The 27,004-nt window shown below is 44.2% G+C and overlaps 1 protein-coding gene and 1 long non-coding RNA gene across 3 annotated transcripts; one reads left to right on the top strand and one right to left on the bottom strand.

The window, feature by feature from the left end:
• Positions 1 to 338: 338 nt before the first annotated feature.
• On the top strand, positions 339 to 16,552 carry LOC134518693 (uncharacterized). Of its 2 annotated transcripts, none has more exons than XR_010072036.1 (3): positions 339 to 460; positions 833 to 904; positions 16,426 to 16,552. It is a non-coding gene; the product is annotated as an uncharacterized LOC134518693 (long non-coding RNA). The 2 variants fall into 2 exon arrangements; XR_010072035.1 differs by having other exon boundaries at positions 400 to 527.
• On the bottom strand, positions 8,181 to 16,542 carry LOC134518684 (toll-like receptor 7). The gene is made up of 2 exons (XM_063341782.1): positions 16,406 to 16,542; positions 8,181 to 11,889 (listed from the first exon to the last, which is right to left on the bottom strand). The coding sequence occupies exons 1-2, from the start codon at positions 16,406 to 16,408 to the stop codon at positions 8,749 to 8,751; spliced, it is 3,144 nt and encodes a 1,047-aa protein (XP_063197852.1). The 5' UTR covers positions 16,409 to 16,542; the 3' UTR covers positions 8,181 to 8,748.
• Positions 16,553 to 27,004: the final 10,452 nt, after the last annotated feature.

Genomic DNA, 27,004 nt, shown 5'->3' with positions numbered 1-27,004 from the left:
CACAATGTTTACAAAACGTAGAGTTATCCTTAAAAGTGCAGCATGTCCCTCTCCCAGCCACTGCTGAGCTGACATGCCCACCTACAGCCCACGCAGCTCCCTCACCCTTCCCTCTCCCTTTCCAGACCCAACTAAGGTGCACATCAAAACCAAAACCCAGGATGGTCATCCACATGAGGGGCTTCATCTTTTGTCATGCCAGAGGCTGGAATGAGCCTCACGTAGAATTACAGGAGATATCCAAGGTGAAATAACAGAAAATGTGGTTCCAGTGATATCACAAGGCTGGAAGCTAAAGCCGCTAGCTGCTACTTCCTCTTCAGCACACTGGTGTCTAAGTTTCCTGGAGTTAAGTATAGGCTATGCATCACTTCTCCTTCCTCTTCTTGCAGGAGCCCAAATTGCTTGTTGGTTTTCAAAGCTCCAGGATTTTGATGAGCTGATGCCACTGCTGCATGAGGTGAGTTTTAGGACATGATAGCTTCTGTGACGGTGATGCTGTGGAACACCTGAGAAGAACATGTGAGGTGAGAAACCACGGGGAATTATGGAAGGGTTTTGAGATTTGTTTTTCAAAGGGATCAAGGGTCAATACATTTATTTTTCGGAAGTTCTTACTTTTGTATCATGAATGGGAGTTCAGGATAGAGAAACCAGAGCACAGGTTAGTGACTGAGTTTCTCTTAGGTTAATACTAGGACTAAAAATAAGATAAGCCATAGTCCAAGGTATTTAGGTAATTAGGTAAAGAGATTTTATTATGAATAGAATGCAGCATTCAGCTGAAATGTTCAAAAGCATAATCATGTATGAATATAATTCTTCCATATAGACTTGTGGATCTCAAATATTCTGGGTAACTGATGAGGAAGAATCTCTGCAAACAAGAAAACAAGAATATAAGGTAAAAACCCTCTTGTTTTATATTTTGGGAGTTTTTCCTTCGTTCTTGTATACTGAGAGTAATTTGTCACTGAGGGATGTCAGTTAAAAATCAGATTTCAATTGAGTTCTTCACTTAGCAAAGAAAAAAAAATAGGGCAGGAAAAGAAGACATATTCACAAAGTTGTCATTGACAGTTTTTCTCTTTAATTGAAAGTACTACATCTGTAGGAAAATACAAGATTGGGCATGTGTGTTTTTAAGCAACACATGCTTCCAGAACCTCTCATTCTTGTGGAATTTTAATAAAATATAGATAAAATATACGATACCAGAGTTGCAGATATTACTATGCAGAGTATGACATAGATAAACCCAACAGATAAGCAGTGAGACTGGAACTTAGCTTGTAAAATGAAAGAAAATATCCAGAAAAAGATTTAGAAACCCAAAGTGGAAACCTTACATGTTACAAGCATGCCAGATTTTCCATAACTATATAAATCTGTTGTCAGTCCTTCAATAATGCCCTTGCTAGAAAAAAACTGAAACTTTCCCTCCTCAAATGTTTCTGAATTTGTACCAGCAAAGATGGTTTTGATTTTGTGTGTGTTTCTTTTTAAATAAAGCTCAGTTACCTAGGTCTTCTTTTGCTGAGAATTTTTCCATTAGCAATATGTTTCAGTAACAATAAAGGAAGGAAAGTAAAGTGCAGAGAGATCACAGAATCAAAAAATACCAGGTTGGAAGGGACCTCAAGGATCATCTGGTCCAACCTTTCCTGGCAAAAGCACAGTCTAGACAAGATGGCCCAGCACCCTGTCCAACTGAATTTTAAAAGTTTCCAGTGTCGGGGAATCCACCACTTCCCTGGGGAGATTATTCCAATGGCTGATTGTTCTCACTGGGAAAAAATTTCCTCTTGTGCCCAACCGGAATCTTCCTAGGAGTAACTTGCACCCATTACTCCTCATCTTTTCCATGTGACTCCTTGTAAAAAGAGAGTCTCCATCTTCTTTGTAGCCACCCTTTAAATACTGGAACATGGTGATAAGGTCTCCCATAAGCCTCCTTTTCTCAAGGCTGAACAAGCCCAGTTCTCTCAGCCTTTCCTCATATGGCAGGCTTCCCAGTCCTTTGATCATCTTCGTGGCCCTTCTCCAGACCCTCTCCAGCCTGTCCACATCTTTTTTGCACAGCAGGGACCAAAACTGAACACAGCATTCCAGGTATGGCCTGACAAACGCCGAGTAGAGTAGGTGATGCCCTTGATGCAACCCAGCATCCTGTTGGCTTTCTCTGCCGCAGCAGCACACTGTTCCCTCATATTGAGCTTGTTGGGGAAACCCCCAGGTCCCTTTCCACCCAGCTGCTCCCCAGCCAGGTAGATCCCAGCCTGTGCTGCACTCTTGGACTATGTTTTCCCAGGGGCAAGACCTTACACTTGTTCTTGTTGGACTCCATAAGGTTCTCGTTAGTGTATTCTTCCAGCCTATCCAGGTCTTCCTGCAGGGTGACTAGCCCTTCCAAAATGTCCGCTTCCCCACTCAGCTTGGTATCATTAGCAAAATTCATCAGGGTACACTTGATCCCATCATCCAGATCACTTATGAAGATATTAAACAGCGTTGGGCCCAGAATCGATCCCTGGGGGACCCCACTTGTGACAGGTTGCCAGTTTGAAAAGGAGCTATTTACCACCACCCTCCATGTGTGGCCTGCCAACCAGTTCCACACCTACCACACAGACCACTTGTCTAGACTGTACCGCATCAGTTTCTCTAGGACAAGTGGGGAACTGTGTTGAAAGCCTTGGAGAATCCAGGTAGACAATGTCCACCACTCACACCAAATCAATGCAGCAGGTTATTTTGTTGTAGAGGGTGATCAGGTTTGTCATGCATGATTTGCCCTTGATGAATCCATGCTGATTTTTCTCAGTCATGTGCTTCATTTGACTTGTGATAGCCCCCAAGAGGATTTGTTCCATAACTTTCCCAGGGACTGAAGTAAGACTGATGGGCCTACAATTTACTGGATCCTCCTCTAAGACCTTCTTGTAGATAGGAGTGACATTAGCCTTCTTCCAGTTTTCTGGGACGTCCCCCAGTCTCCGCGACTTCTCAAAGATTATGGAAAGAGGCATCGCAATGACATCAGACAGCTCTCTTAACACCCTCGGGTGGATAATGTCAGGGCCCATTGATTTGCAGGGGTCAAGCTCCTGCAATACCAACTCTTCCTTCACCGATGGTGGGTCCGTGTTTGCATCAACCTGAATTTTTGTTCCCAAGGCCTGGGGCCCATCAGTGCTGATAAAGACAGAGGTGAAGAATATTTTCCTTCTGTTTCTGCTTGTTGTTTACATACCTGAAGAACCCTTTCTTGTATTTTTTGATGTCTCTGTCCAGATTCAATTCAACCTGAGCTTTTGCTTTTCTAACTGCATCTCTGCACACCCTGGTAATACCCTTGTAGTTCTCAATGGGTATTCATCCTCTGTGTCTGGTACGCTTCTCCTTTGGTTTTGAGTAGACTCAGAAGCTCACAGTTACGCCAAGGGGGTCTCTTGCTCTCTTGCTCTGCCTATTTCCCATACCTTTAAAGGGGAGGAACTGTTTTTGTGCTTCCAGGAGAGTGTTCTTGAAAAACTCCCAGCAATGACTAGCTCCATGGAAGCTTCCCACGGGATCCCTCGCAACTGAGCTCTGAGTGAGCTGAAGTTTGCTCTTCTAAAATCTAAAACCTTTTTCTTAGTACTAACCTTCAGCGTGCTTAGCAGGATCTCAAACTCCACAATATTGTGATCACTTCAGCCAAGGCTATCACTAACCAAGATACTACAAAGCAAGTTTTTTTGGTTTGTGAGTAGCAAGTCCAGCAGTGCCTCATTCCTGGGTGGCACGTCTGACATATGTATAAGGAAGCTGTCCTCTACACATTCCAGGAACTTGATGGATGACATGTGAGCTGCTGTATTGTTCTTCCAACAAATGTTTGGGTAATTAAAGTCATCCATAAGAACCAGGTTCTGTTTACCCGAAGCTTGCTTAAATGACCCAAATATTGCATTGTTGGCCTTATCATCTTGGTTTGGAGGTCAGTAGCAGATTCTTACTGTAAGATCCCACTTGGAGACAACCCCTCTGATCTTGTCCCAGAGGCATTTGATAGGGCTTCCATAATCACCGTAGTTGACTTCTATACATTCAAGGTTATCCTTAACGTAGAACGTGACTACTGCTCCTCTTCTTCCCTGCCTGTTTTATGAAACAGCCTATAGCCATCCATCCCAATCCTCCAGTCACGTGAGTTGTCCCACCATGTTTCAGTTATTGCTATGATAGCGTAACTTTCTGACTGGGCATGGAGCTCCACTTTCTCCTGTTTGCTGTTTGTTCCCCAGGCAGCATGCACTGGTATACATACACCCTTGAGGTGGTTGGTCTTCTGGTTCCCATCTTGGGAGGCAGCTAAGGAATATTTGTCACTGCTCTTATTGGCCTGGCTTAACCCCCAGTTGGTTGCAGTGGTGTGAGCATTGCCACTTTGGACCCCACCCCCCAAGTCCTTCAGTTTAGTCCATCTCACCAAGTTGTCCAGCTTGCTGTCAAAGATTCCCTTGCCTCTTCTAGACAGGTGGATCCTATCCCTTCTGAACAAGCTATAGTCATCAAAGAATGTCCCATTGTCATAAAAACCAAAACCCTCACGACAGCACCAGCCACAAAGCCAGAAGTTGATTTGCATTATACGTTTATTTCTGGCTGCACCTTTTCCTCTAACTGGTAAAACGGAATAACGGATAACTTGGGCACCGATACTTTTTGCTTCCACCCCCAGGGCTCTGTAGTCTTCCTTGATTGTGCCCAGGTTCCAGCTTGCAGTGTCATTTGTGCCCACATGAAAGGGTAGCAATGTGCATTTGACAAGTTGTGGCCCCCTCTCGGCAACATCTTGGACCTTAGCTCCCAGAAGGCAGCATACCTCCCATGTCTCCCTGTCAGGCCGGCAGATGGGTACCTCAGTGCCCCTTAAGAGACAGTCACTCACTACAAGCACTCATCGTTTCTTTACGCAGTATCCACTGTGTGCTTCTGGTTCAGTTTCTCCTTGTAGACCTTGCTCTTGGCTGTCAACAGCTGTTAAAGCTTCATATCTGCTTTTCCTTGTAATGTTGGAGGTTGGGAATTGAAGCAGAGTCCTGCTTTTGTGGGTCACCAGGGTCCAAGGTGCCTCATTATCTGTGGTATCTGGCACAGGAGCATGGTTCTGTAACCACTTATCTATCTCCATCTCAGCCCCTCTAATACTGTGAAGCCTTTTAACTGTTCCCTGCAATTCGGCCACCTGATACAACAGATCATCAACCTGTGCACATCTATTGCAGGTACTTACCTTTTCTCCAGGTAAATCACAGAATCACTGAATTGAAGGGGTTGGAAGGGACGTTTGGAGATCATCTAGTCCAACCTCCCTGCCAAAGCAGGTTCACCTAGAGCAGGCTGGACAGGAATGCATCCAGGCAGGTTTTCAATGTCTCCAGAGAAGGATACTCCACAACTGCTCTGGGCAGCCTGTTCCAATGCTCTGTTATCCTCAAAGTAAAGAAATTTTTCCTCATGCTGAGATAGAATTTCTTGCGTTCTAGCTTGTGTCCGTTGCCCCTTGTCCTGTCACCAGGCACCACTGAAAAGAGTCTGGCCCCATCCTCTTGACACCTGCCCTTTAGATATTTATAAGCATTGATAAGATCCCCTCTCAGTCTCCTTTTTTTCAGGCTAAACAGACCCAGGTCTCTCAGCCTTTCCTCATACAAGAGGTGCTCCATTCCTTTGATCATCTTTGCAGCCCTCAGCTGGACTCTCTCCAGCAGTTCCCTGTCGTTCTTGAACTGGGGAGCCCAGAACTGGACACAGTACTCCAGATGCGGCCTCACCATGGCAGAGTAGAGGGGGAGGATGACCTCCCTCGACCTGCTGGCCACACTCTTTTGAATGCACCCCAGAAGGGTCTGATCCCAGAAGGGTCTGGGCACTCATTACAACCTTCCATCTGTACTGGAGTCTCCTTCCTTACCTGTTCCACCTGGGTGGAAGCATCAGACATCTCACAGGCTTTCTCTGTAGAAACGTTGGTTTTAACTCTGAGGTGAGTGCCCACCATCCTGGCAGAGACCTCAAGCACTTCCCTGGGATGTGGGCCTATGAGCAGGGTGCAGGGCCCTTCTCATGCACCCTTCTGTGCAAACTCCTGTGCCCTCTCAATCCCTGTTGGCAGCGCTCCTGCTCGCTTGCACTCCCTAGGGCCGTTTCAGTCTCCCATGGTTCCTCCTGGCAAGGTCCAAGCCATATCAGCCTCTCTCGCAAGAGCTGCCGGCTCCTGTCAGGTATCTCTGCTCTTCCTTGGATTTCCATGGCTCCAGGAATCCCCTTGCATGCCTTGATCTAGTGCCACCAGACTTACTGTTGCCGCAGATGCATGCCTCGTTGAGATAAGGCCATGGATTTAGGTCAGTGGCTCTTCTGATACCATTTATTTGGCTCGGGACTGTATATCTTGAACAAAGATACTCTCCCACCAAAACAAAAAAACCCACGCCAGTTTTACAGAACTTAGCACTGTCTCATACTTTGCATACCCAAATTAAGGCTTTCTCACCTGGTACACATTTCGTCCTCAATTTTCGCTATTTTTCTAATTTAATAATCCCATGTATAAATAACCTCTAAGTGCTCATTAAGCGAGGAATGCACGCAGGTTGCGTTTATAAGTTGGATATCCAGATTCCCTTTTCAGTTTAATCAGCAGCAGATGGACATAGTGGAAATTATTTGACTTCTCTGTGCTTTATTTTTCCCACTTATATTCCTGGAGATAATGGTGGATTAATGTGTATGTCTTCTGCATTTAGACACACAATTTATCTTCCCAAATTAGGAGGCTAACTTTATATATATATATAGTGAAGCTGAGCTCCTCCAGAAGCAACTGAGAAGAATTATAACCTAAATGCCCTGAATATCTTGTTCAGAGTAAATGGAGAAATTTGGCTTGTGCCTGATTTTTTTCAGATGAACAGCCTGTTACAGAGCTGCTTTCTGCAGGCAGATACTTTCAGAATAAGACTGAGAAAATGAAAAGGCAGGGGATATTCAGAAGACAAAAAATATGTTCACTCTTTTGGAGGGCCTCTTGCCCCAAAACAAGTTCTACCACAGACGAAGGGCTGCTGATCTTCACAGGTTTTTTTTAAAGATGATGTTATGAAGTTCCTTTACAGGATATCATGTTTGCTACATAGCGCCTCCCCCCTATAGAACAAGCGCCTCAGCAAGCTAATGCTATGTTGAAGTTAGACCAGCTTTAACCTCCCGAGGTCCCTTCTAACTTAAATTATTCTCACAGAGAGACACCTGCAAGCACTTCATATGTCATTTCTTAAAAACAGGGAGATCAGAGACAAAAGAGGATTTTGTATTCATATAAACCTATGCTATAAGGATGCTTCTTGCCAGTATTCATTGATTAATCTTCTTGTGCGACACTAATCATAATAATAAACATAATAATAAACAGCACATTTTCTGATGATTCCCCAAGAACTATAAAAATTTGAAAATTTGCCAATATTCCACTACCTTTCTCTTCTTTCTCCTTTTTCTACTCCATGTGTGGTCTTTCCAGGTCACGTAGACTTAATGCCAAGTCCAGCCCTTGTCTAGTACAATTTCTGTAAGAAAACAGCAACTGATGAAGAACAGCTTTGGTTATCACAGTTGCTGTTCACCTGTACTTCAGATATTTTGATGTCCACGTGACATGGCTATTCAAGATCAACTTCCCAGTCTTGCGCTGCAACACACATAGGCCCCTCACCATGCCATAAGTTTGGACTTTTGTATACATACGCATTGCTACTCATGCCATATTCACCCTTTGGATGCTTCTCAATGGAAGAGGAGAAAATACTTCTCCCCTCATCCTCAGAAAGGCCACGTGAAGTTTACCGTGTTAACTCCTTCCAACCCACAGCCTGCAAACCCTTCGGAATTTGTTTCTCACATACCTTCCTATTTTAGCCCATACACATTCTTCAAGTCTCCTCAGATTTATGAGCTTTTTGACAATGCAACAGCGGGAGAGCTCCCCACTGCCCACACCCAAGTCCCTGAGGGCAGACCCACCCCCTTTCCCCAGTGGTTATGGCTGTTGCCCACGCAGACAGAAGGTGAAAGCTCAGCAGCTGTAAGCCTGAGATGAAAAGATAATCATTCTTACATTTTCCCCAGTCCTAAAATCAAAGCACGGGCTTTGCTTTGGGTAGTTTCTGAGAGGAAAGTGCCACCAAATGCCTTTCTTGCTTTTCATAAATACACCAAATACAGAAACTAGCATGTTCCATTAAAATCATCTTTACTCCAACAGTGATCTGAACAGCAGCAACTCGTCACAGCCAAACTCCTCCTGGCAGTCTGTGTACTAGAGTAAGCTGAGCAAGTGCCTCACCCACACTTGACTCAACCACAGGAGATGCTGGAGGCCTCCAGCAAACTGAAAGCTGGAAGTGGTGATTCTGTTCTAAACCAGGGACTTCCAGTGGGTAGTGCATCTTCTCTTGCTGCGCAGCAATCAGTGCCAAGCAAGGTGCATGTCAGCTAGACATCTGTGCCGGCAACGGTTTCTGTTCAATCTTGTCATAGCAAAACAAGTGAACTATCAGCTTGAGGACTGTTTGTGCATTTCGATTGGGGGAACAATAACACAATTACATTTATCCTCTGCATTTCGACAGTTTCTCCAAACGAAGGTTAGGATCATTTGCTCGCCGGGCATCATAACAATATTTACGGGGAAGAGTAGAGCTAAACAGTTTCTTGGAGTAGCCTGTTGTAAGCCAGAGTATTGTTGGTAGCTATTGCATTTTTCAGGCACTGCCAGAAGTAGGGCTGAGCTCGAGGGTTAGTGGGCCATTCCAGGACAGAACTTCCGCACAGCCTCTTCCTCAGCCGGACGTACCGGGACTTCTGCAAAACCTTCTCAAGGAATATCAAGATGATGACATCCATTTTTTCATCTAGAAGCCGCTGGTGGGCCATGTAGAAGGTTGTCTTGAAGCGGCCGCTTTTAATATACTTGTTGGTCAGCACAAAGATGGTCTTTTTGCTCAGCTGAATGCTCTGGGAAAGGTTGTCAAAGACGGGCTGTCCTGGGAGCCAGTCCCTTTCTTCCAGGCATAAATTGAACTGTCTGGCTTTTTGATCTTCCAGCCTTTCAACCAGTTCTGTCAGCACCCACTCATTCACAGCCGGATCTCTATTGTCATAGGCGATAAAAGCATCGTAGCAAGCCTCTGGTAAAGATAAGCGCCGATAGCCCTTCAACTTGGCGGTGCAGTAATGGTAACTATACCACACATCCCAGAAATAGAGATGGCTCGTCACTGTGAACACCATAAAGACGAGGACAGTTGAAGCTGACAGAGCGTACAGGATCAAATACGAGGTGTCCAGCTCACAGGTGTACAGATCCAAGAAAACCACGCTCCTCCCTTTATGTGCCCCTGGGCCCGCACAGGTCACGTCTGTGGCCAGAAGAGGAATAGTCACTTGAGTCTGATTGATCCACCAAACAAACCACACGGCATCACAATTGCACTTGAAAGGATTGCCATGCAAAAGCAGCATCCTCAGGTTGTTAATGACATTTTCAGGGAAGCTAGATTTCCTAATTATTTGGATCTTGTTTGCGCTGAGGTCCAAGTATTTCAGTTTAAAAGCACCTCTGAGAAAGTGTTTAGTTAGTCGTTGAATGCGATTGTTTCGGAGCATCAGTTCTTGGAGCGTTGAAGAGCAATTGGACAGTTCTCGGGGAACAGTAGCCAGAAGGTTATTGCTGAGGTCCAGAGTTACCAGGTTCTTCAGATAGTGGAGGTTTCCCCAGTTGAAACTCTTCATCCGGTTATTGGTTAAGTTGAGGATCTTGAGTTCTGGAGGCATAGCTTGAAAAGCATCCGGAGGGAAAAAACTGAGTGAGTTGAAGGAAATATCCAGTTTTTCCAGGCTGGTCAGATTCTTGAAGAATGACAAGTATCTAGCATTCCCATCCATCCATAAAACATCCAAACGATTTCCTCTGAATTCTAAAATTTGAAGAGACTGGCTTTCCATCCCTGTGTTAATAGAGGTAGAAATCTCATTCTCGTTCATCATCAGCTTCTTCAGATGGGACAAGTTTTTCATAAAACTAAGCATGTGAGTTACACCTTCTGCCAAGAAATAATAGTTGTTATTGCTCAGGTCTAGGATTTCTAAAAGTTGTAGCTCTTTGAAAGCAGTTGAGTATAGCAAGTCAATCCTGTTGTTGGAAAAATCCAGATATTTCAATCCAGACAAGTAGGAGAATTCACTTCCATTTAAGGTCTGACTTATTGCATTACCTGACAAGTTGAGGCATCGGAGGAAACCGAGTCCCCGGAAGTCTGAGGGATTAATGAAAAATATGTTGTTTCTGCTTAAATCCAGAGTTTCTCCATATTTCCGGCACTCTTCCTTAACAGAAGATTGGTAGGAAGCAGCCTCTTTGTCTTTGGATCTGCAACTTCGCCCGTACACATCATACCTGAAATAATGCATGTCTTGTAATACTTGCCTGTTGTATTGCTCTCCTGAAATCCGAGGATTAGAGCAAAACCCATGAAAGTTGTTTTCACCTGAAGAAGGAGAAATTTTATTCACTGAGAGATCTACGAATTTAAGAGCTGGGAATTTCTTGAACACTTTCAAGTCAGCAATTTTAATAAAATTAGTCCCAAGATCCAACACGGTAAGATTTCTAAGACTGAGCAATGGAGCTAGATTTCTTTCTCTTAGTTCATTAAAGACATAACCCCTGAGCCTCAGGGTTTGCAGGTTAGAGAGGGAGGAAAATGTCTTAGACAGGTTCAAGAATGGAGAATACATCTTCAGTTCAAAATTAAAGGACAGATCAAGCTCAACAAGGCTGGGGATAAACTGCAAAAACTGAGCATCTCCTATCTCTTTTAAGAGTAAATTTTGGGACAGGTCAAGCTCTTTGAGATTCTTGATGGTTTTAAACCAGCTGCTTGGTATGCTCTGGAGAGAGTTGCTGTGAAGTCTCAAAATTCTTAAACTTTTCAAGGAAAAGAAAGCCCTTGAATGAATCTCAATTGTGCCCTTGGGGCAGGGAGTACAAGGATATGGAGCGTTATAGCAACGTGGGCAATTACCACTGAGATCAAGAATTTCCAGGTTGTGAAGGGCACTTAAATCCTGTTCTTGAACTACTTGAATCATGTTATTGTAAATGTACAGTTCCTTTAAAGTAGGTGACAAATTGGGTGGAATATGAGTTAAGTTATTAGACTTTAGGGATAGGATTGTTAATTTTTTCAGCTCCAGAAAGGCTGTTTTTTCAATTTCAAATGAAACATTGCATGGGTTACGGTAGTAACAGTTCTGTCCCAGATACAATACTTCTATGTTACCTAGCTCCGACAAGTTGGCTCTTTGGATAGAAAAGATGCTGTTTGCTTCCAGGCTCAGCAGACTTAAAGCAGGAGGAAGGCTGCGGGGTATTTCCAACAGCTGGTTTGCATCCAAATACAATGACTTCAATCTTGTCAGGGCAGAAAAACTGCCATTCTCGATCTTCAGTCTCTTGGTGCATATATTATCTTTGGGTCCCAGTTTGACAGGCACACAGTTGCATCTGAAGTCAATCTCCACGAGGTTGTGAAGATGAGCAAAAGATGTTGGGTAGATATGAGGGATATCGTTAATACTCAGGGTAAGGTTGGTAGCATTTACAGGGATCCCTCTGGGGATTTCGGTGAGACGGCGATCGGTGCAGTCCACTGTCACAGTACTTTCAAAGGCTTTAACATCACAGGGTAAACTTTTGGGAAACCAAGCTCCTGACAGCAGCATCGGAAATAGGAAGAGCAAGAGAAATGGTGATGCATTTGACATCTTTTCATGAGGTACCTAAAAATAAGGATGTAGGGAGGTATTAATTTAGAATCATCATAGAATCATAGAATGGTTCAGTTGGAAGGGACATTAAAGATCATCTGGTTTCAACACCCCTGCCATAGGTAGGGACACCTCCCACCAGACCAGGCTGCTCAAAGCCCCATCCAGCCTGGCCTTGAACACTTCCAGGGATGGGGCATCCACAACTTCTCAGGGAAACCTGTTCCAGATTCTCACCACCCTTAGTGTAAAGAACTTCTTCCTAATACCTAATCTAAATCTCCCTGATAAAGAGCCCTTCACCGTCTTTCCTGTAGTACCTTTAGGTACTGGAAGGCCACTGTAAGTTCTCCCTGGAGCGTTCTTTTCTCCAGGCAGAACAACCCTAACTCTCTTAGCCAGTCCTCATAGGAGAGGTGCTCCAGTACCCTGATCATCTTTGTGGCCCTTCTCTGGACCTGCTCCAATAGGTCCATGTGCTTCTTATGCCAGCAGCTCCAGAGCTGGATGCAGTACTGCAGGTAAGGTCTCATGAGAGTGGAGCAGAGGGGTAGAATCACCTCCCTTGACCTGCTTGCCATGCTTCTTTTAATGCAATGAGAACATGTCGTAGGACACCAAATCAACTATGTACTGTGTATGACTAAATATGCAGCTAACGTGGGGTCCTGACTCTCACACTGGATAGAAGTGGATAGGCAGGTAGGATTGTAAGTTTGGGGAAGGCGTATATTGGTATGATTTATTTTCTTATCACTTATTTTCTTATCACTAAGTATTGTAGTGATAAGAAAAAGATCACATTATTTATAATGAATCATTAAAAAAAATTACTGAAAAAATTACAAGGCAGGTGATTATAGGCTACAACTCTGTGAATATTCTTTTTTTTAAGGGGAAACAAGCAGTTTTAAACATCCAGCAGATTGCCATCGTATAATAGCATAAATGAGGAAAGTTAATTTTTCGAAGCATATGACAGAGAAAATCTCTAGTCACTTCAAAGTTAGTGTAAATTTTCCAAACCATACTGACAAACAGGTGAGTGCCCAATTCAAATTTCACATTGTCATAAGGATTCTTCCTCTAGTGAGTGTTAGAATGGATGAATGATTGACCTAAGCCAGTCAATGGCTTTACTTCCGTATGATTTAATACCAGCTTGCATTTTCTCTGTCCAATAAGGACAGAGAGACAAGAGTGCACTGTAAAAAGTGTAAAAATGAAAATCAAAAATGAAAATCAATTTAAGATCAAGCATGTCTCATATAAGATTCATACTCAGTAAAGAGTTGGAGCCAAAATCCTACAGACGTTTAAAGAACCTTCCAAAACACACTTTGTATCTGTCAAGTCCTTGTGGTCTTGCCTACTTTATATATTTATGTGTATCATGGGAAGACCAATAAACTTTTAATATTTTACACCATACTAGTTACTTCCTAAGCAGCAGGCAGTGTCAAAAAAAGCCTGTCCCTCTGTCCAGAGGCAGCAAGCCAGGCAAGCAGGCTGCCAGCCTTGGCTTGCCTTGCACAGGAAGAGAGGCCATGACCATTTTGTGGCCTTGTACAGCTTCTTCACTCTCTGTGTCTAGTGTTAGTCAAGAGATTTAAGTATAATAAACGCCACAATATTCAACATCATCATTTCTCCCTGGGAAACTCAGTGTTGAAGACCTGTAGATGCATGGCACACAGAGTGCTCTTAAATAATCGGAATTAGTTGTGCATGGAACAACATGGACTAAATGCGAATACCCAGTTAGGCAGCTGAAAATCAGATCATCAGGTAAAGTGTTCAAGCTACACAGAAATGTTTTTTCTCTTTAGCTGTGACACAAGAATATATAAAGACTCGCTCAAACAGTATGTGAAACCCCTGTGGAGCGTTGCCTAAGACATTCCTTGGCAGGTGACACAGACTCTGAGATTAAGTGAGGCTTCCTGTGGTACACTCTGTTTACTTAGACCACTGTGTCCTTCATATAACTTTGCATTTCTGCGTTACCATAGATAACGATGCTAAATCTGCCTATGTGTCTGTGTATCTGGAGGAGTGGTCTAATGACTTATCAGGGCAGCAGATGTGAGAGAAGCCAGATCAAGTGTCACACAGCATCACACTTCTGCTATTTGGATTCAACAGCCAAAAGGAGTGACTCTGTGGATTCCTTCAGTCAGCCTTTTAAAACAAAGTTTCAATGTGGAAGGAAAAAATATAGAAGTCCACAGCAGACCTCGAATTTAGTGTAACCTGGTACTGTACTCCACCACAGTTTTCAATCTACCATGATTTCCTTTCCCCATGTCAGGAAGTGCTACCGTGCTTTCTTCATCTGGACTAACCAGGCCATGCCTGTGAATTCACATTTCATTATTTTCAACTTTTGTGAAGACGTTTGTTGAGAATTGAAATAACCTTCATTTGGTTTAGAAAAATGCACTTTGGAAACTCACCCAGATGGAGCCTACTGGGTAAGACAGTTCACCAGTGTCTTCAGTATGGTCTAGCCAATCAACTTAAGAGGATGATGAACTTTTCTGAGTTCCTGATATAGAAGAGCATTTGGATGAAAATGTTGAATAAGAATAACCCAAGTAAGTGGGCAGCCAAGTTGGACAAGATAAAATGCATTCATTTCCTCCCATCGTCCTGGCTTTTTTTTTTAGAACTCTTTTTCCTCCACTACTATCAGCAGGGATGTGGGAGGGAGAAGGAAGGGCTCTACCATTGATATTAATTACATGGAAAACTGAAGGTCTTTCTTTGAATGAAAAGGCACATTGCCAAAGAAAAATCTGGATGTGCTCTTGTAAATATTGTAAATATGTCCCGTCCTTCTTTTTGAAGGGACACACTATATTATGCTTGTAAAAGACTTTATTAGATGAATGAAAAACCAGAGAGTGCCTATCCAAACTGAGTGGCCCGTGGTGCCCCAGCTCCTGCCTATCTCCGTCTCTTGTTTTACCAGACCAACATACCAGGGGTCTGGGTTGTTAACCAAGGCAGGGGCCCATGGAGCACGGCAGAGAGGTGGCAGGGAAACGGTAGAGACTCTCTGCACTGCGGGACATGTCACTCCATCACATGGATGCCATTTATTTTATCCGTCGATGTGTACCACAGCAGACCATGACATGCCGACCTTCGCCAGCCACGGTCACGGTACCTGCAGCCACCGAGGGAATAGTGACAACCACCAAGGATCAAACTCCAGCAGCCTGCCTTCCTTTAAAAGAAGGAAGGTAAACCTCTGCTGCTAACCGGGGCTCAAGCCACAGATTTGCTGCTCTTGAGGAAACGTTCATCACAACCAAGCTGTAACGATTTGCTAAACCAAAGTAAACCCCTCTGTCCAAGCACTGGAGCAGGACTTGGGCAAGGGCAGACTGCAATCTAAACCACCACAAACTGTCTGTGTGAACTCATACTTGGCTGCTGCACTCACACACTTGATTTTAGGAGCTTACCCAAGTTCCTCAATTCATGGCCCTGGGCTGCACTGGCATTCAAGAGAGAGCGGGAGAGAGGAGAGAGAGGCCCCTCTGCAGGCGCTGCTCAGCTCTGAACGTGGAGGGAGCTCTGCCTGACTACACGCCAAACAGAGTCTAACACCGCAGCTTTAGGTGCCGAAAATCAGGTGCAAGGAATCTGGGCCTTAAAAGTCTTCATGAAGATGTTTGTAGGTGTCTTAAGAAGTCACAAAAGGCTTTTGCGATGTTCGGATTTTGAACTCTCACGTACTGCAGTATTTTTAGGAACCTAAGTGTTGTTGCAGAGCCAGCCAAGCTCCTGCCATCTTTGTGCTTCGTTTCTTTGTATATCCTTCTGTTTCCCAACACCCTTTTAATGCATTTGCTATTTTAACTGTAAACTGTTACATTCTGGTGCTGCGTCTAACTATTTGCATGCGTACCGCTTGGTGTCTGTTATAGTACCAGAACAAATAAAAAAGATCGGTTCAATTAGAAGAAAGAAGCAACGCTGACTTGTGCCACATCTTTGCAATGAGAAGCTGGTTTACACGTACAGCTGGAGTGTGCATGTGCACCATCCTTCTCTCTGTGATCTACGCTGGGCTTTATAAGAAGTTCAGAAAGCAGTAATCTCCTGATATTAACTAGCACATGCACAAACCCATAAGGATTTTGGGTATTCTTCAAATATTCAGTAACGATACAGCTAGAGGTTCCCAAAGGAAGTTTTTCGCTAGGTGTTCCATGTGTATTTTTAGAGGCAAAAGGGGGAAAGTTTAGAGAAAAAGGAACATCTCAGAAGTTCTAGCAATTCAAAAAGACATTACGATGCTCGTTCTGTAGCACACTAGTACAATTCACTGCTAGCCAGTTAGTATTAGCACAAAGAAATGCTTTCCTTTCCTGTCATTACGTATTGCAGCTTCTAACCACAACAGTAAGTTTGGACGTTTAGAAAGCAGAAAAGGAGAATATTTTCTTGAAAGTCTTCCACAACAGTTGCAGTCAAAGAGACCTAAGAGCAAATTTAAAACGAAAGTTTAACCTACCATTTTCTGTGTGCTTCCAGGTCTGGCAAATTTGTCGCTGGAGGAGACTGTAAATCAGAGCAGAAGACAACAGCATAAAAGAGGTCCCCAGTGTTTCAGCTCAGGCGCAGAGGAGAGTACAACATGACATAACTCACTCAAGGCAATAGCAGTAATTACTGCTCTGTCTTCTTTCGCTTTATCGGAACTCCAAAGGAGGGGAACTGCAAAATACTCGGTGAGAAGCAAGAGATTTATCAGCTAGGAGACAACGTGTTACATAAGGGTAACAATCACATAAGGCAACTAAAATTTGCAGAAGCTCAAGTTCCTTCTTCTTTTCCCACTTTTTTATTGTAAGCTGCAGGAACAGAGAAATAAACTGTTAATTGACATTAAAAATATTTTGTATTTCGAAGTTTAATAACTTATTATTATCATTATCATTCTTTGGGGTTAATTTCTGCTGCTAATAGCTTCAAGCAGTTGTATTTTACTAAGAATCACTTGTGTGCTAATAGAAGCAGACATATATTTTAAGCTGAATGGTTTGTGGAAGAAATTACTGTATAAACTAATGGGATTTCAGGGAAGGGAACCAAAACCAAGAAAAAAAGGATGGTGATAAGGGCATAGGGAACAGCATACAATAAAGTAAAAACTCCATGAGAGAGTGTAGGAGGGACCAAGTTAAAGATGACATGGGTAGACTTAAGCTGGTGACAATCAGGCATTTCACGGAACACCGTGTCTGAGAGTTTCTAATTTAGAAGTTTCTATGCTTAGCAGGACAGACTACTTTAATGGTTAGGCTATTTACCAGGTGGCGCTTTTTTTTCATATCTCGTTTCCCTACATATTTTCCTTTACATTTCAAATAGCAGTTCATAATTTCTCTGACTGTGGCAGAGCTGAGGAACTCATTTTGGAAGACTGGAAGCTGAAGAATGAACAGGGAAAGAATTTGCAATCCTACTTTAAATTCCCTGGGTTTAGTGGCTGAGTCCTATAGACATAAAGAAAAACAAGAAAGCGTACAGCATCATTACCTTTCTATCAAGGCCTAGGAAAGGGCTCATTAATTCACTATAGGTTCGGGACTATATTTATCATCTTTGGTGCTTGATTACTAAAAGTACTATAATAAAGTACGATTCCTCTGCTATTTACTGGTAACTGGATTTTTCTTTTCGCACAGTATGCACTGAGGGGTTTTTTGGCAGTTATTACAAAGGATGCAGACACCTCACTAAAATCCTGCTGCATTCTGCAAGGCCATTCAACACATTTCTGGTAGGAGGAAACCCTTCATTGCAAGCACCCTACGCAGGTGATGCCACTGGCTATTTCACAGATCATATGTCACTAGAAGGGAAAGTTAGCTGCCACTCATTTATAGTTATTCACCTGGTTGTAAAGCAAATGTGCTTGCTTACTTGTGAAATAGGAGAATGACTTGCCACAAGCTGGATTGTGACAGTTGATTTCTTCAAGCACCTAACCACGTCCTTGGCATATGACACTGGAACATCACTTAAACATGAGATGCTTAATGCCCATGGCATGGTCTAACCCCAGCCAGCAAGTAAGCCCCAAGCAGCCCTTCACTCACTCCCTGCTGATGGGACGGGAGAGAGAATGGGAAGTGAAAAAGTGAGAAAATTCACAAGTTGAGATAAAGATAGTTTAATAGGTAAAGCAAAAGCTGTGTGCACAAGCAAATTAAAACAAGGAATTAATTCATTGCTTCCCATGGGCAGGCAGGTGTTCAGCCATCTCCAGGAAAGCCGGGCTGCATCATGCTTGACGGTTACTTGGGAAGACAAATCCCATCACTCTGAACATCCCTCCTCACTTCTTCTCCCCGCCTTATATGCTGAACATGTTGTGATGTGGCATGGAATGTCCCTTTGGTCAGTTGGGGTCAGCTGTCCCAGCTGTGTCTCCTCCCAGCTTCTTGGGTACCCCTCGCCCGCTCACTGGTGGGGTGGTGTTAGAAGAAGAAAAGGCCTTGACTCTGTGTAAGCACTGCTCAGCAACTGAGCACCTCTGCATTATCAATACTTTTTTTCAGCACAAATCCAAAACATAGCCCCTCGCTAGCTACTTTGAAAACAATTAACTTTATCCCAGTCAAAACCAGCACAACCCACTCACTTTGGTTGTAAGTAGGTTTTCTAAAGCACAGTGTCCAGTCACCCAACCCTGTAATTTTCAACAGGTCCTCAGTGTCTTTGGAGATCTTCCTTGCATTCTATACCTACAAACTTCGGAAATTTTAATAGCTGTACCTTCTCAACTGAGGCTGATTTTATTTTTTTCAAATTACGAACTCTCTCACCCAGCCAAGAGCACTTGAGTTTCAATTCTGTGCAGAGTGAAACTGCAACTTTAGCTGACCACTAATAGAAATGCAGAGCGCTTTTTTGTTTGGTTGGTTTGGGTTTTTTTTAACCTGAGAATGTGGGAAGCAACATACAGCAATATTTCCCTTCAAAAGGTGGGGGGGTAAATGTTGGGGAGATCAGCAGTCCAGACCTTCAAAGCTATAGCTTGATTTTTAGAGGAACAGAGAGTCACTGATTTACTGATTTTAAAAGTTCATGTTTCCCCCAGATGTTGAGCAAAATCTGTTTTGCCTCCTGTGAAAGACAAAGCAACTGAAAGCAGAAAAGTACTTCCTACTGTGCCACGTGCTAGGGGAGGACCCACTGGTAACAACACACGTATTTTGCCACCTCTGTGAGTGAAGAATGTAATTTAGAATAGAGCAGGATTCTTCAGTTGCTTTACTCCTTCATCTACAGGTTTGGTTTTCAGTTAGACTGAAATCAGACTGGTGAACATCGCATTTTCTTTTTTTCTCTTCTCAATGAAAATTTACAGCAAATTGCTTTACTTTAGTTATCAAAATCAGGATTCTACCATGTTTATCTTAAAGCTGGGTAGTTTACCTAAAGTCTTAAAGTCTTGCAGTAATGTCTTTATTGTTCTAACCCTCATGCCAATAATTACGATACAGCCTCAAGTGTTCATGGTTAATACAACGTTTAGTGTAACATTGCATAATTTACCCAGGAAATTATCAAAGACATGAGTTAAGTTGCTCAATTTTTGAAATACATAAGTTGGCTCTTCACACTGAAGTAGACAAATGTACAAAAAGAACCACAAAGAGAAATGGATAGCAAAATTGAGGAAATGGTAACAAAATTGCTTGCAGAAGCCTTAAGGCATGTAAAAACACAGGATCCATGGTGATAGGAGTTGCAGAAATGTGTTTGCAGACACTAAAACTAACCAAAACAATAAACAGAAGACAACAGTGGAGAAGAGTGGCCTACACCAAGGGCTGAGGAAGCTCTCAGAGCCCTGGTGAGGGAGGAGACCCTCACGGATCTGCGCTATGAGCTGACTCAAACTGCTCTGACATTCGACCGAGGGAGCCCCTAGCGCCACAGAAACACACTTTCCCATTTCTGAAAGCTGCGTCTACCCCAGGCTACCACAGTGCCAATGCCGACCATTTGGTGTTTGCAACAGATCAAAACTCTTTGCTGAAATCAAAAGTGCCTGTCATTCCTGTTATGGAAAGAGAGTTACCTTCAAGGGAGGCAGCTGGCATCCAGACATACCTGAAATAAGGTGCAGTTAGTTTCCAAGCTCTCCAGGGTTGGCAATGCAACTACAGCTCTCCTGCTTGCCCCTTCCTAGGGGGTCGATAAGAGAGGGTAGCCAGCGAGGGCATTGCTGCCTTCCTCTGGGGGATAATGAGGAGGAGAAGTGCTAAGGCAGTAATGCTGGAAGTGGTGGTGCACGCTACTGCAGGAACTGCCAGCAAGTCATGCAACGGGCAGGTTCAGAGGAGTCTGGGCACTTGTGAATTGGATATCCTCTAGTCCTCTTTCTTAGTGAGGAAATGACTAGCCTGCAGTACCATGCTGATTTGAAAAGTTTCACGTAGGTAATCCTGCCATGGTTTACAAAGTCATTCTCAGGCAAGGGCACTGAGGGAGCACTGGAACAGCCTCTAAAGAACAATGCAGTATCCAGAAACTAATGGGCTGAACCAAATCACCTAGCAGGAGAGCAGCTCCATATGAAATAAAGGCAAGATGATGGCAAGCAAGGAACTTTAATGAGGGTCATATTAAACATGCAAGCGTGTTGATTTATGGGCTTCTAGACATCATGAAACATGATAGTATCCTTTATTATAGGACTTGATATTGCCTTTTAAAAAACTGTGAGTGACATTCTTATGGGAGAGGGCTACTGAGCAACAGAGGTCATTCTGATCCCAATCCTCCCTCTGTGTATATTTTTACACATACAAATTATCTATATGTTATAGATATGTATATTATGTAGTCTATATATTGTATATATCTAGATATCGTCACACACTGCGCATATGTCGTTGCACAATGTCCTAAGTTTCTTGACTTGTGTAACCGAGGTCGAAGGCCTCTCACTTGCCATGGTGCAACATTTCACTGGCAGCCCCATGCCCTTCTTCCCAGGCTGCCCTGGAGCCTGTCCTGGAACCACAGGGGCAGGATTTTCCCTTTGTCCTCCCACTGCTCTTCTTTTGGCCTTGCCCCTGCAAGAGTTGGTGGGACCGAGGGTCTTCTCAGAGCCGAGGGGCAGGGGCATGTGCCCCACTCCCACTTCCCCCCAAAGTAATTTAGAGGTGAAGAGCTGATGCATACCACTGTGACTGGTACCTCCTGCTCCCAACCACTGGTAATGTGGTTAACTTAGCTAACACGATTTTATGAGGCAAGCAGCCATTCCCTGGGACCGAACAGGTCGCGTATTCATTCCTTTTCCCCTCATTCGCAGGCCCTAAACGTTCTGTGAACCAAGTAGATAAACAAAACAGATTTCTTCTTCCCCTCCCTACCACCCTCAAGGTTCCTGGGTGCCAGGCTGACTGCTTCCCTCCTTACTGGCCTTGAAGGTCCCAGGCAATCGGCCCACCAGGTAGTGGTGGTGGCCCCACCACAGAACATGGAGGCATAGCAGCGCACAGAGCACTGTCTGTAAAACCAAGCCGTTACAAGGCCTAAGTGGGGAACTTGGACCAGAGCTGCTGCTGGACAAGGAGACCTGTGACCCGCCGGTGGCAGGGACGCCTCCACCATCATCTGCACCCTCCGAGGACTGAGGCAGCGAGTCTCATTCTTTTGTATGTTTTGGAGTCTAGATTATGATTGTTATATTGATACAGCAAACCATGTATTAAAATTTGAGCCAACCTGCAGAGGGTCCCGGTGATAAGAAATCATAAGTTAGCATTTAGGTGATTAGAAACTGTAAGTTAAATTGCATTATAAATTCTGTATTATGCTACTAATAGATTGTACTACATTGATTTTGCTTGTAGAAATCCTGTGCCATTCTAATCATAACTTCTGTGCTATACTAATCCTAATACCCTGTTAAGAAAAATTGCTTTAATTGTAACTATGATTTAGCCCCGTCATCATCCAAGGATCCATCAAAGAACCTGTCTGTTCCCTCAGCATGAGGTGACAACTACCCACTATGGCCCTGCTAATAGGTACAGATATATACGTGTATGTACATGCATGTGTGCACCACTCCTAATTTGAGCAAGGAACGCAGTAAGTCCCAATGCTTTATCTGCTCTCTGCAGTGTCTCTTGTTCTTTCCCCTCATTTACCTTTTCTTACAAGTACAGTGCAACACGGGCCTGGAGAAGAGCGCCATGAGTGTCCACAGTCACACCTCATTTCTCACTCACAACAACTCTTCTGGGTCTTCCTGGGTGTTCATTTTCTCCACAGCAGCCCCTGAGATGCTGTGTTTTAGACTGGAGACCTGAACAATGTTGATAACACACCTGTGGCATGGCTACTGGGGAACTTGCACAGCCTCGTGGTCTTCTCCGCTTCTCACACTGCCCCCCTGGGGAGCAGGCTGGGGGTGGGCAAGAGGCTGTGAGGGGACACAGCCAGGACAGCAGACCCCAACCAACCAAAGGGCTAACCTTGTCATATGGTGCCGTGCCCCGCAATAAAAACTTGGCTGGGGGGTGAAATTCACTGAAGCAGCCCTCACTCAGGGGCAGGCTGGGCATTGGTCTGTAGCAGGCGGTGGTGAGTGACTGCTTTGACACCTTTTTTTCTTAATTTATTAAGCTGTCTTTATCTCCACGCATGAGCTGTTCTCACTCCTACCCTCCCAATCCTCTCCCCCACCCAAGCTCAGTGGGGGCTTGGCTGCCAGCCGGGGTCAGCCACCACACAACAGAACACCCGCGTTGGCAACAGACACCTGACGAACAACTCGGAGAGGCACTTGCACAGTGAAAACATGCTCAGGTTTCACTCCCAATAGTCCACACACTGCCCCAGCAACAGGCTCTGAGCTTTTGATGTTTTAAACCCCTGGCGTCCATGGCAAGAGCTTCCAGAAAGGCTACAAAATACAAGTACTTTTACTGAGAAAGGCAAAGATTTGTACTTCCACTGGGGCAGTAGAGTGAGGTTTGAAGACAAATATGAGCTAAACCCTCTGACTTCTGCTACGCAATGCGCTACTTTTTCCTTTATTTCAAAATCATGCTGCCGAGAGAAGAAGGTTTCCCACCAGGCTGAACTCTCATCTCATCTTCAGACCAGAATCCCAGCATGGGCCAGGGACCGTAGAGTGTTAAACACCAAACGCCTCACCATTGTTTGTTTCCACGCCTTGTAATTCTGTCAAAATGGATGGGAATTGCACAGAGCTGTCGCGATTCACCTCGACATCTTCCTAAGCATTTCAAGGGCGCAAACTGCATCAGACACAGTAAGCTTAAATCTGTACTTTCCTTCTGCTCTTCCCCCCATCTCATCCTGTCAAATACTAGTGAGGGGTTTGCTTACAACACTGTGAAAAACAAGAACTTCAGCTGCTCATAAAGTGTTAACTCAAACTCCAATGAAATTTAAACATTGTGTCCCTTCTGTCAGACCATAAAAAGCAGGAGAAGGATGATCTTATTATAAAGATGTGTACCAGTCTGGTGTGATTAACAGTTCATCCTTATGTCCAAGACAGCTGGAGCATGATTTATGAGCAAGGCTTGCATGAGAATCAATGCCTACATTCTTCCCTATTTGACCGATGCAGGGCATGGTCTTAAAAAAAAAGAAAAAAAAAAGAGTATCAAAATAATAAAGCCACAAGCAATCTCTTGGCAGAAGTAATTTTCAAGTTTTATTTATAATACATATGTGCACAGTAAAGGCAAACCATTCAGCATCTTGTTTCTAACAAAGACCTCATCTATATGTGGTGGGTTTACCTGGTCTTGATGCCAGGTGCCCACCAAGGCCTCTATCACTCCCCTCCTCAGCAGGACAAGCAGGGGAGAAGATCAGATGGAAGAAACCTCATGGGTCAAGATAAAGCCAGCTGAATAAAGCAAAAGCAAAGGCAGCGCAGAAGTAAAGGAAAACAAAATATTTATTCTCTACTTCCCATAAGCAGGTGATGTCCAGCCACTTCCCAGGAAGCAGGGTTCAGTACACGTAGTGGTTGGTCTGGAAGATAAACATCATAATAACGAATGCACACACCCTCCTTTCTCTTAGCTTTTATTGCTGAGAGATATCATAGGGTATGGACTATCCTTTTGGTCAGTTTGGCTCAGCTGTCCTGGTTATGTCCCGTCCCAAGATCTTTCCCACCCCCAGCCTATTGGTGAGGGGAGAATGTTGGAGAGGCAGCCTCGATGCTGTGCGAGCACTGGCTCAGCAATAGGCAAAACACTGGTGTGTTATCAACACCTTTCTAGCTACTAATACAAGGCACACCACTATGAGGGCTGCTATCAGGAAAATTAACTCCATCTCAGACAGACCAATCTCCACCCCTTTTTCCATACCATTTGTGTCATGCTCTGGTCCCTCATAATTTAGTACATATATATATCTTCTAACCATCCTATTGTATTTAATTCTAATTACTGAACTATCTTCTTACCAACACTTAAAACTTAAACTACATACTTAAACCATCTTTATACATAACATACAGATTTATACGTTCTCGTTAACTATTATCCCCTATCCTTTAACAGATAGATATCACTTTCCTATTTCATGGACTTCCTCTGGTCCTCCAGATGTTCATAAGAATAGGCTATGATTTGGGCCTGATCCGTCAAGGTGGGTGCTCTGGACTGGAGAAGCAGTATGTATGATTCTTTGGCACCAACACTAGCTTGGTTTGGGTCATCATTGCACTCATCTGGTTCCTTGCGAAATTCACTCCTCATAGATTCAGGTCATTCCTGCTACATTACTTCCTACAACATATAACACACATCACAGATTATTTTTCCCCCATGGTTAAATCTTCTTGAGGCACACATTGGGTGTCCCCATCCTTCTGCATTAGCCACCAAGTACACACAGGTCCTTGAGTGAAGACAATCTCATGAATGACTTTGCCTTTTCCCATGGCAGAAGCAATCTACACCACCTTTCCCAGCCACTTTCCTGTGTGCACTCTGGGAACCTTATCTCCTCCCACAATATGGAGGGGTTTTGTTTGGGCAGGACCGGAATGGTTAGCAGATCCTCTAGTGTCAACCAGCCAAATGTTTTCTGCTAAATTTGTCTCCCAGTGCTTCCATGCCCCATTGATCAATACTCTCAACATAGTCTTTAACAGTCCATTATATGTCTCAGTCTTTCCAGAGGCTTGTGAGTGATAGGGGATGTGATACACCCACTCAATGCCATGTTTCCTTGTCCAGGAGTTTATAAGGTTATTTTGGAAATGAGTCCCATTGTCTTATTCAATTCTTTCTGGGATACCGTGTCATCACAAAATTTGCCTTTCAAGGCCTAAGATGGTGTTTCAGGCAGTGGCATGGTTTATAGGGTATGTTTCTAGCCAACCAGTAGTTGCTTCCACCATGGTGAGTATGTAGTGCTTGCTTTGGCAAGTTCGTGGCAGTGGTCTGACACGGTCAATTTTCCAGGCCTCGCCATAGGGAATACCCAGCCACCACCCTTGATTACAGGGAGATTTTACTCATGTGGCTCACTTGATTGTAGCATGTTTCACATTCATGAGTGACCTGTGTGATGGCCTCCATGGTCAAGTCCACTCCTCGATCACAAGCCCTGTATGTTGCATCCTTTCCTAGATGTTGTGATGTTTTGTGGGCCCATCAAGCTACAAATAGCTCACCCTTATGCTCCCAGTCCAGGTCCACCTGATCTGCTCCAATTTTGACAACCTTGTCTACCTGTTTATTGTTTTGATGTTCTTCAGTGGCGCAGCTTTGGGCATGTGAGCATCTACATGATGTACCTTTAGAGCCATGTTTTCTACCCGGACAGTGATGTCCTGCCACAGTGCAGCAGCCCAGATGAATTTACCCCTGCACTGCCAATTGGTCTTCTTCCACTGCTATACCCACCCCCACAGGGCATTAGCCACCATCCAGGAGTCAGTATAAAAATAGAGTACTGGCCACTTTTCTTGTTCAGCAATCTCCAGCACTAGTTGGATGCCTTTCACTACTGCAACTGACTTGACTAACCTTCTCCTTCAGTAGCTCCAACTGCTTGTCATGTGGGACTCCACAGAGCAGCTTTCCACTTCTAATGGTTTCCTACCTCATGACAGGATCCATCAGTAAACAAAGCATAATGCCTTTCATCTTCTGATAACTCATTATATGGTGGTGCCTCTTGGGCATGAACCACCTCCTCAGGCAATGCTCCAAAATCTCTGCCTTCTGGCCAGTCCATGACCTCTTCCAGGATTCCTGGGTTTCCCCAGTCGAGCTTGTGTGATCAACACCACCCCTTTTCTCCATGTAGTGCTGGTTGCATCATGTGTAGAGGGGATGCTTCCTTTGAACACTGCACTCTGCTGCCAAAGGAATTGAAAAAAATTAAAATATAATTGGCATTACCAGTTGTAACATACCACTCAGCTGCTTTTGACTCCAGTTCATATTGGAGCTCTAACATGTCTGGTACACTCAGTGATGGCGTCCATTCGGGCCACGATAGCCTTCTGTTAACCTCCACCCTCTGTCAGGCTTTTGCACTGGCCATATGGGACTATTAAAAGCTGAGTGAGTCTTGCTGATCACTCCTTGGCTCCCCAGTTGATGAATCAGCTCATGGATGTGAGCCAGGGAGTCTCAGTGTCGTGGTTTAGCCTCAGATGGCAACAAAGAACCACGGGCCGCTCGCTCGGGCCTTCCCGATACAGGAAGAATCAGAAGAAAAAGGCAGGACTCTTGGGTTGAGACAAAGGCAGTTTAACAGAACAGCAAAGGGAACAGGCAAACAACAGCAATAACACGGATAGAGGCATATACAAACACGATTACGGAACCGCCGCTCCCCGCCGCTCACCGACCAGACCCGGGACGCCCCAGCCCGCTCCAAGTGGGGACTTCCTGCCCCCTCCCGCGGCAGCTCAGGGTGGGCATGGCTCACATGGCATGGAATACCAGGAAAAATTAACCCTATCCCCGCCGGAACCAGGACACTCAGTTTGTGCAAGATTGCTGCCAGTGCCCCATCCTGGTTGCAATCAGCACCTGCCATTCTTCAACTCACAGCAATCCCACAA

Source organism: Chroicocephalus ridibundus, chromosome 1, assembly GCF_963924245.1.
Source record: "Chroicocephalus ridibundus chromosome 1, bChrRid1.1, whole genome shotgun sequence".
NCBI classification, from domain to species: domain Eukaryota; kingdom Metazoa; phylum Chordata; class Aves; order Charadriiformes; family Laridae; genus Chroicocephalus; species Chroicocephalus ridibundus.
Note: the sequence above shows the minus strand (reverse complement) of the source record. Positions and strands in the feature narration are given on the sequence as shown.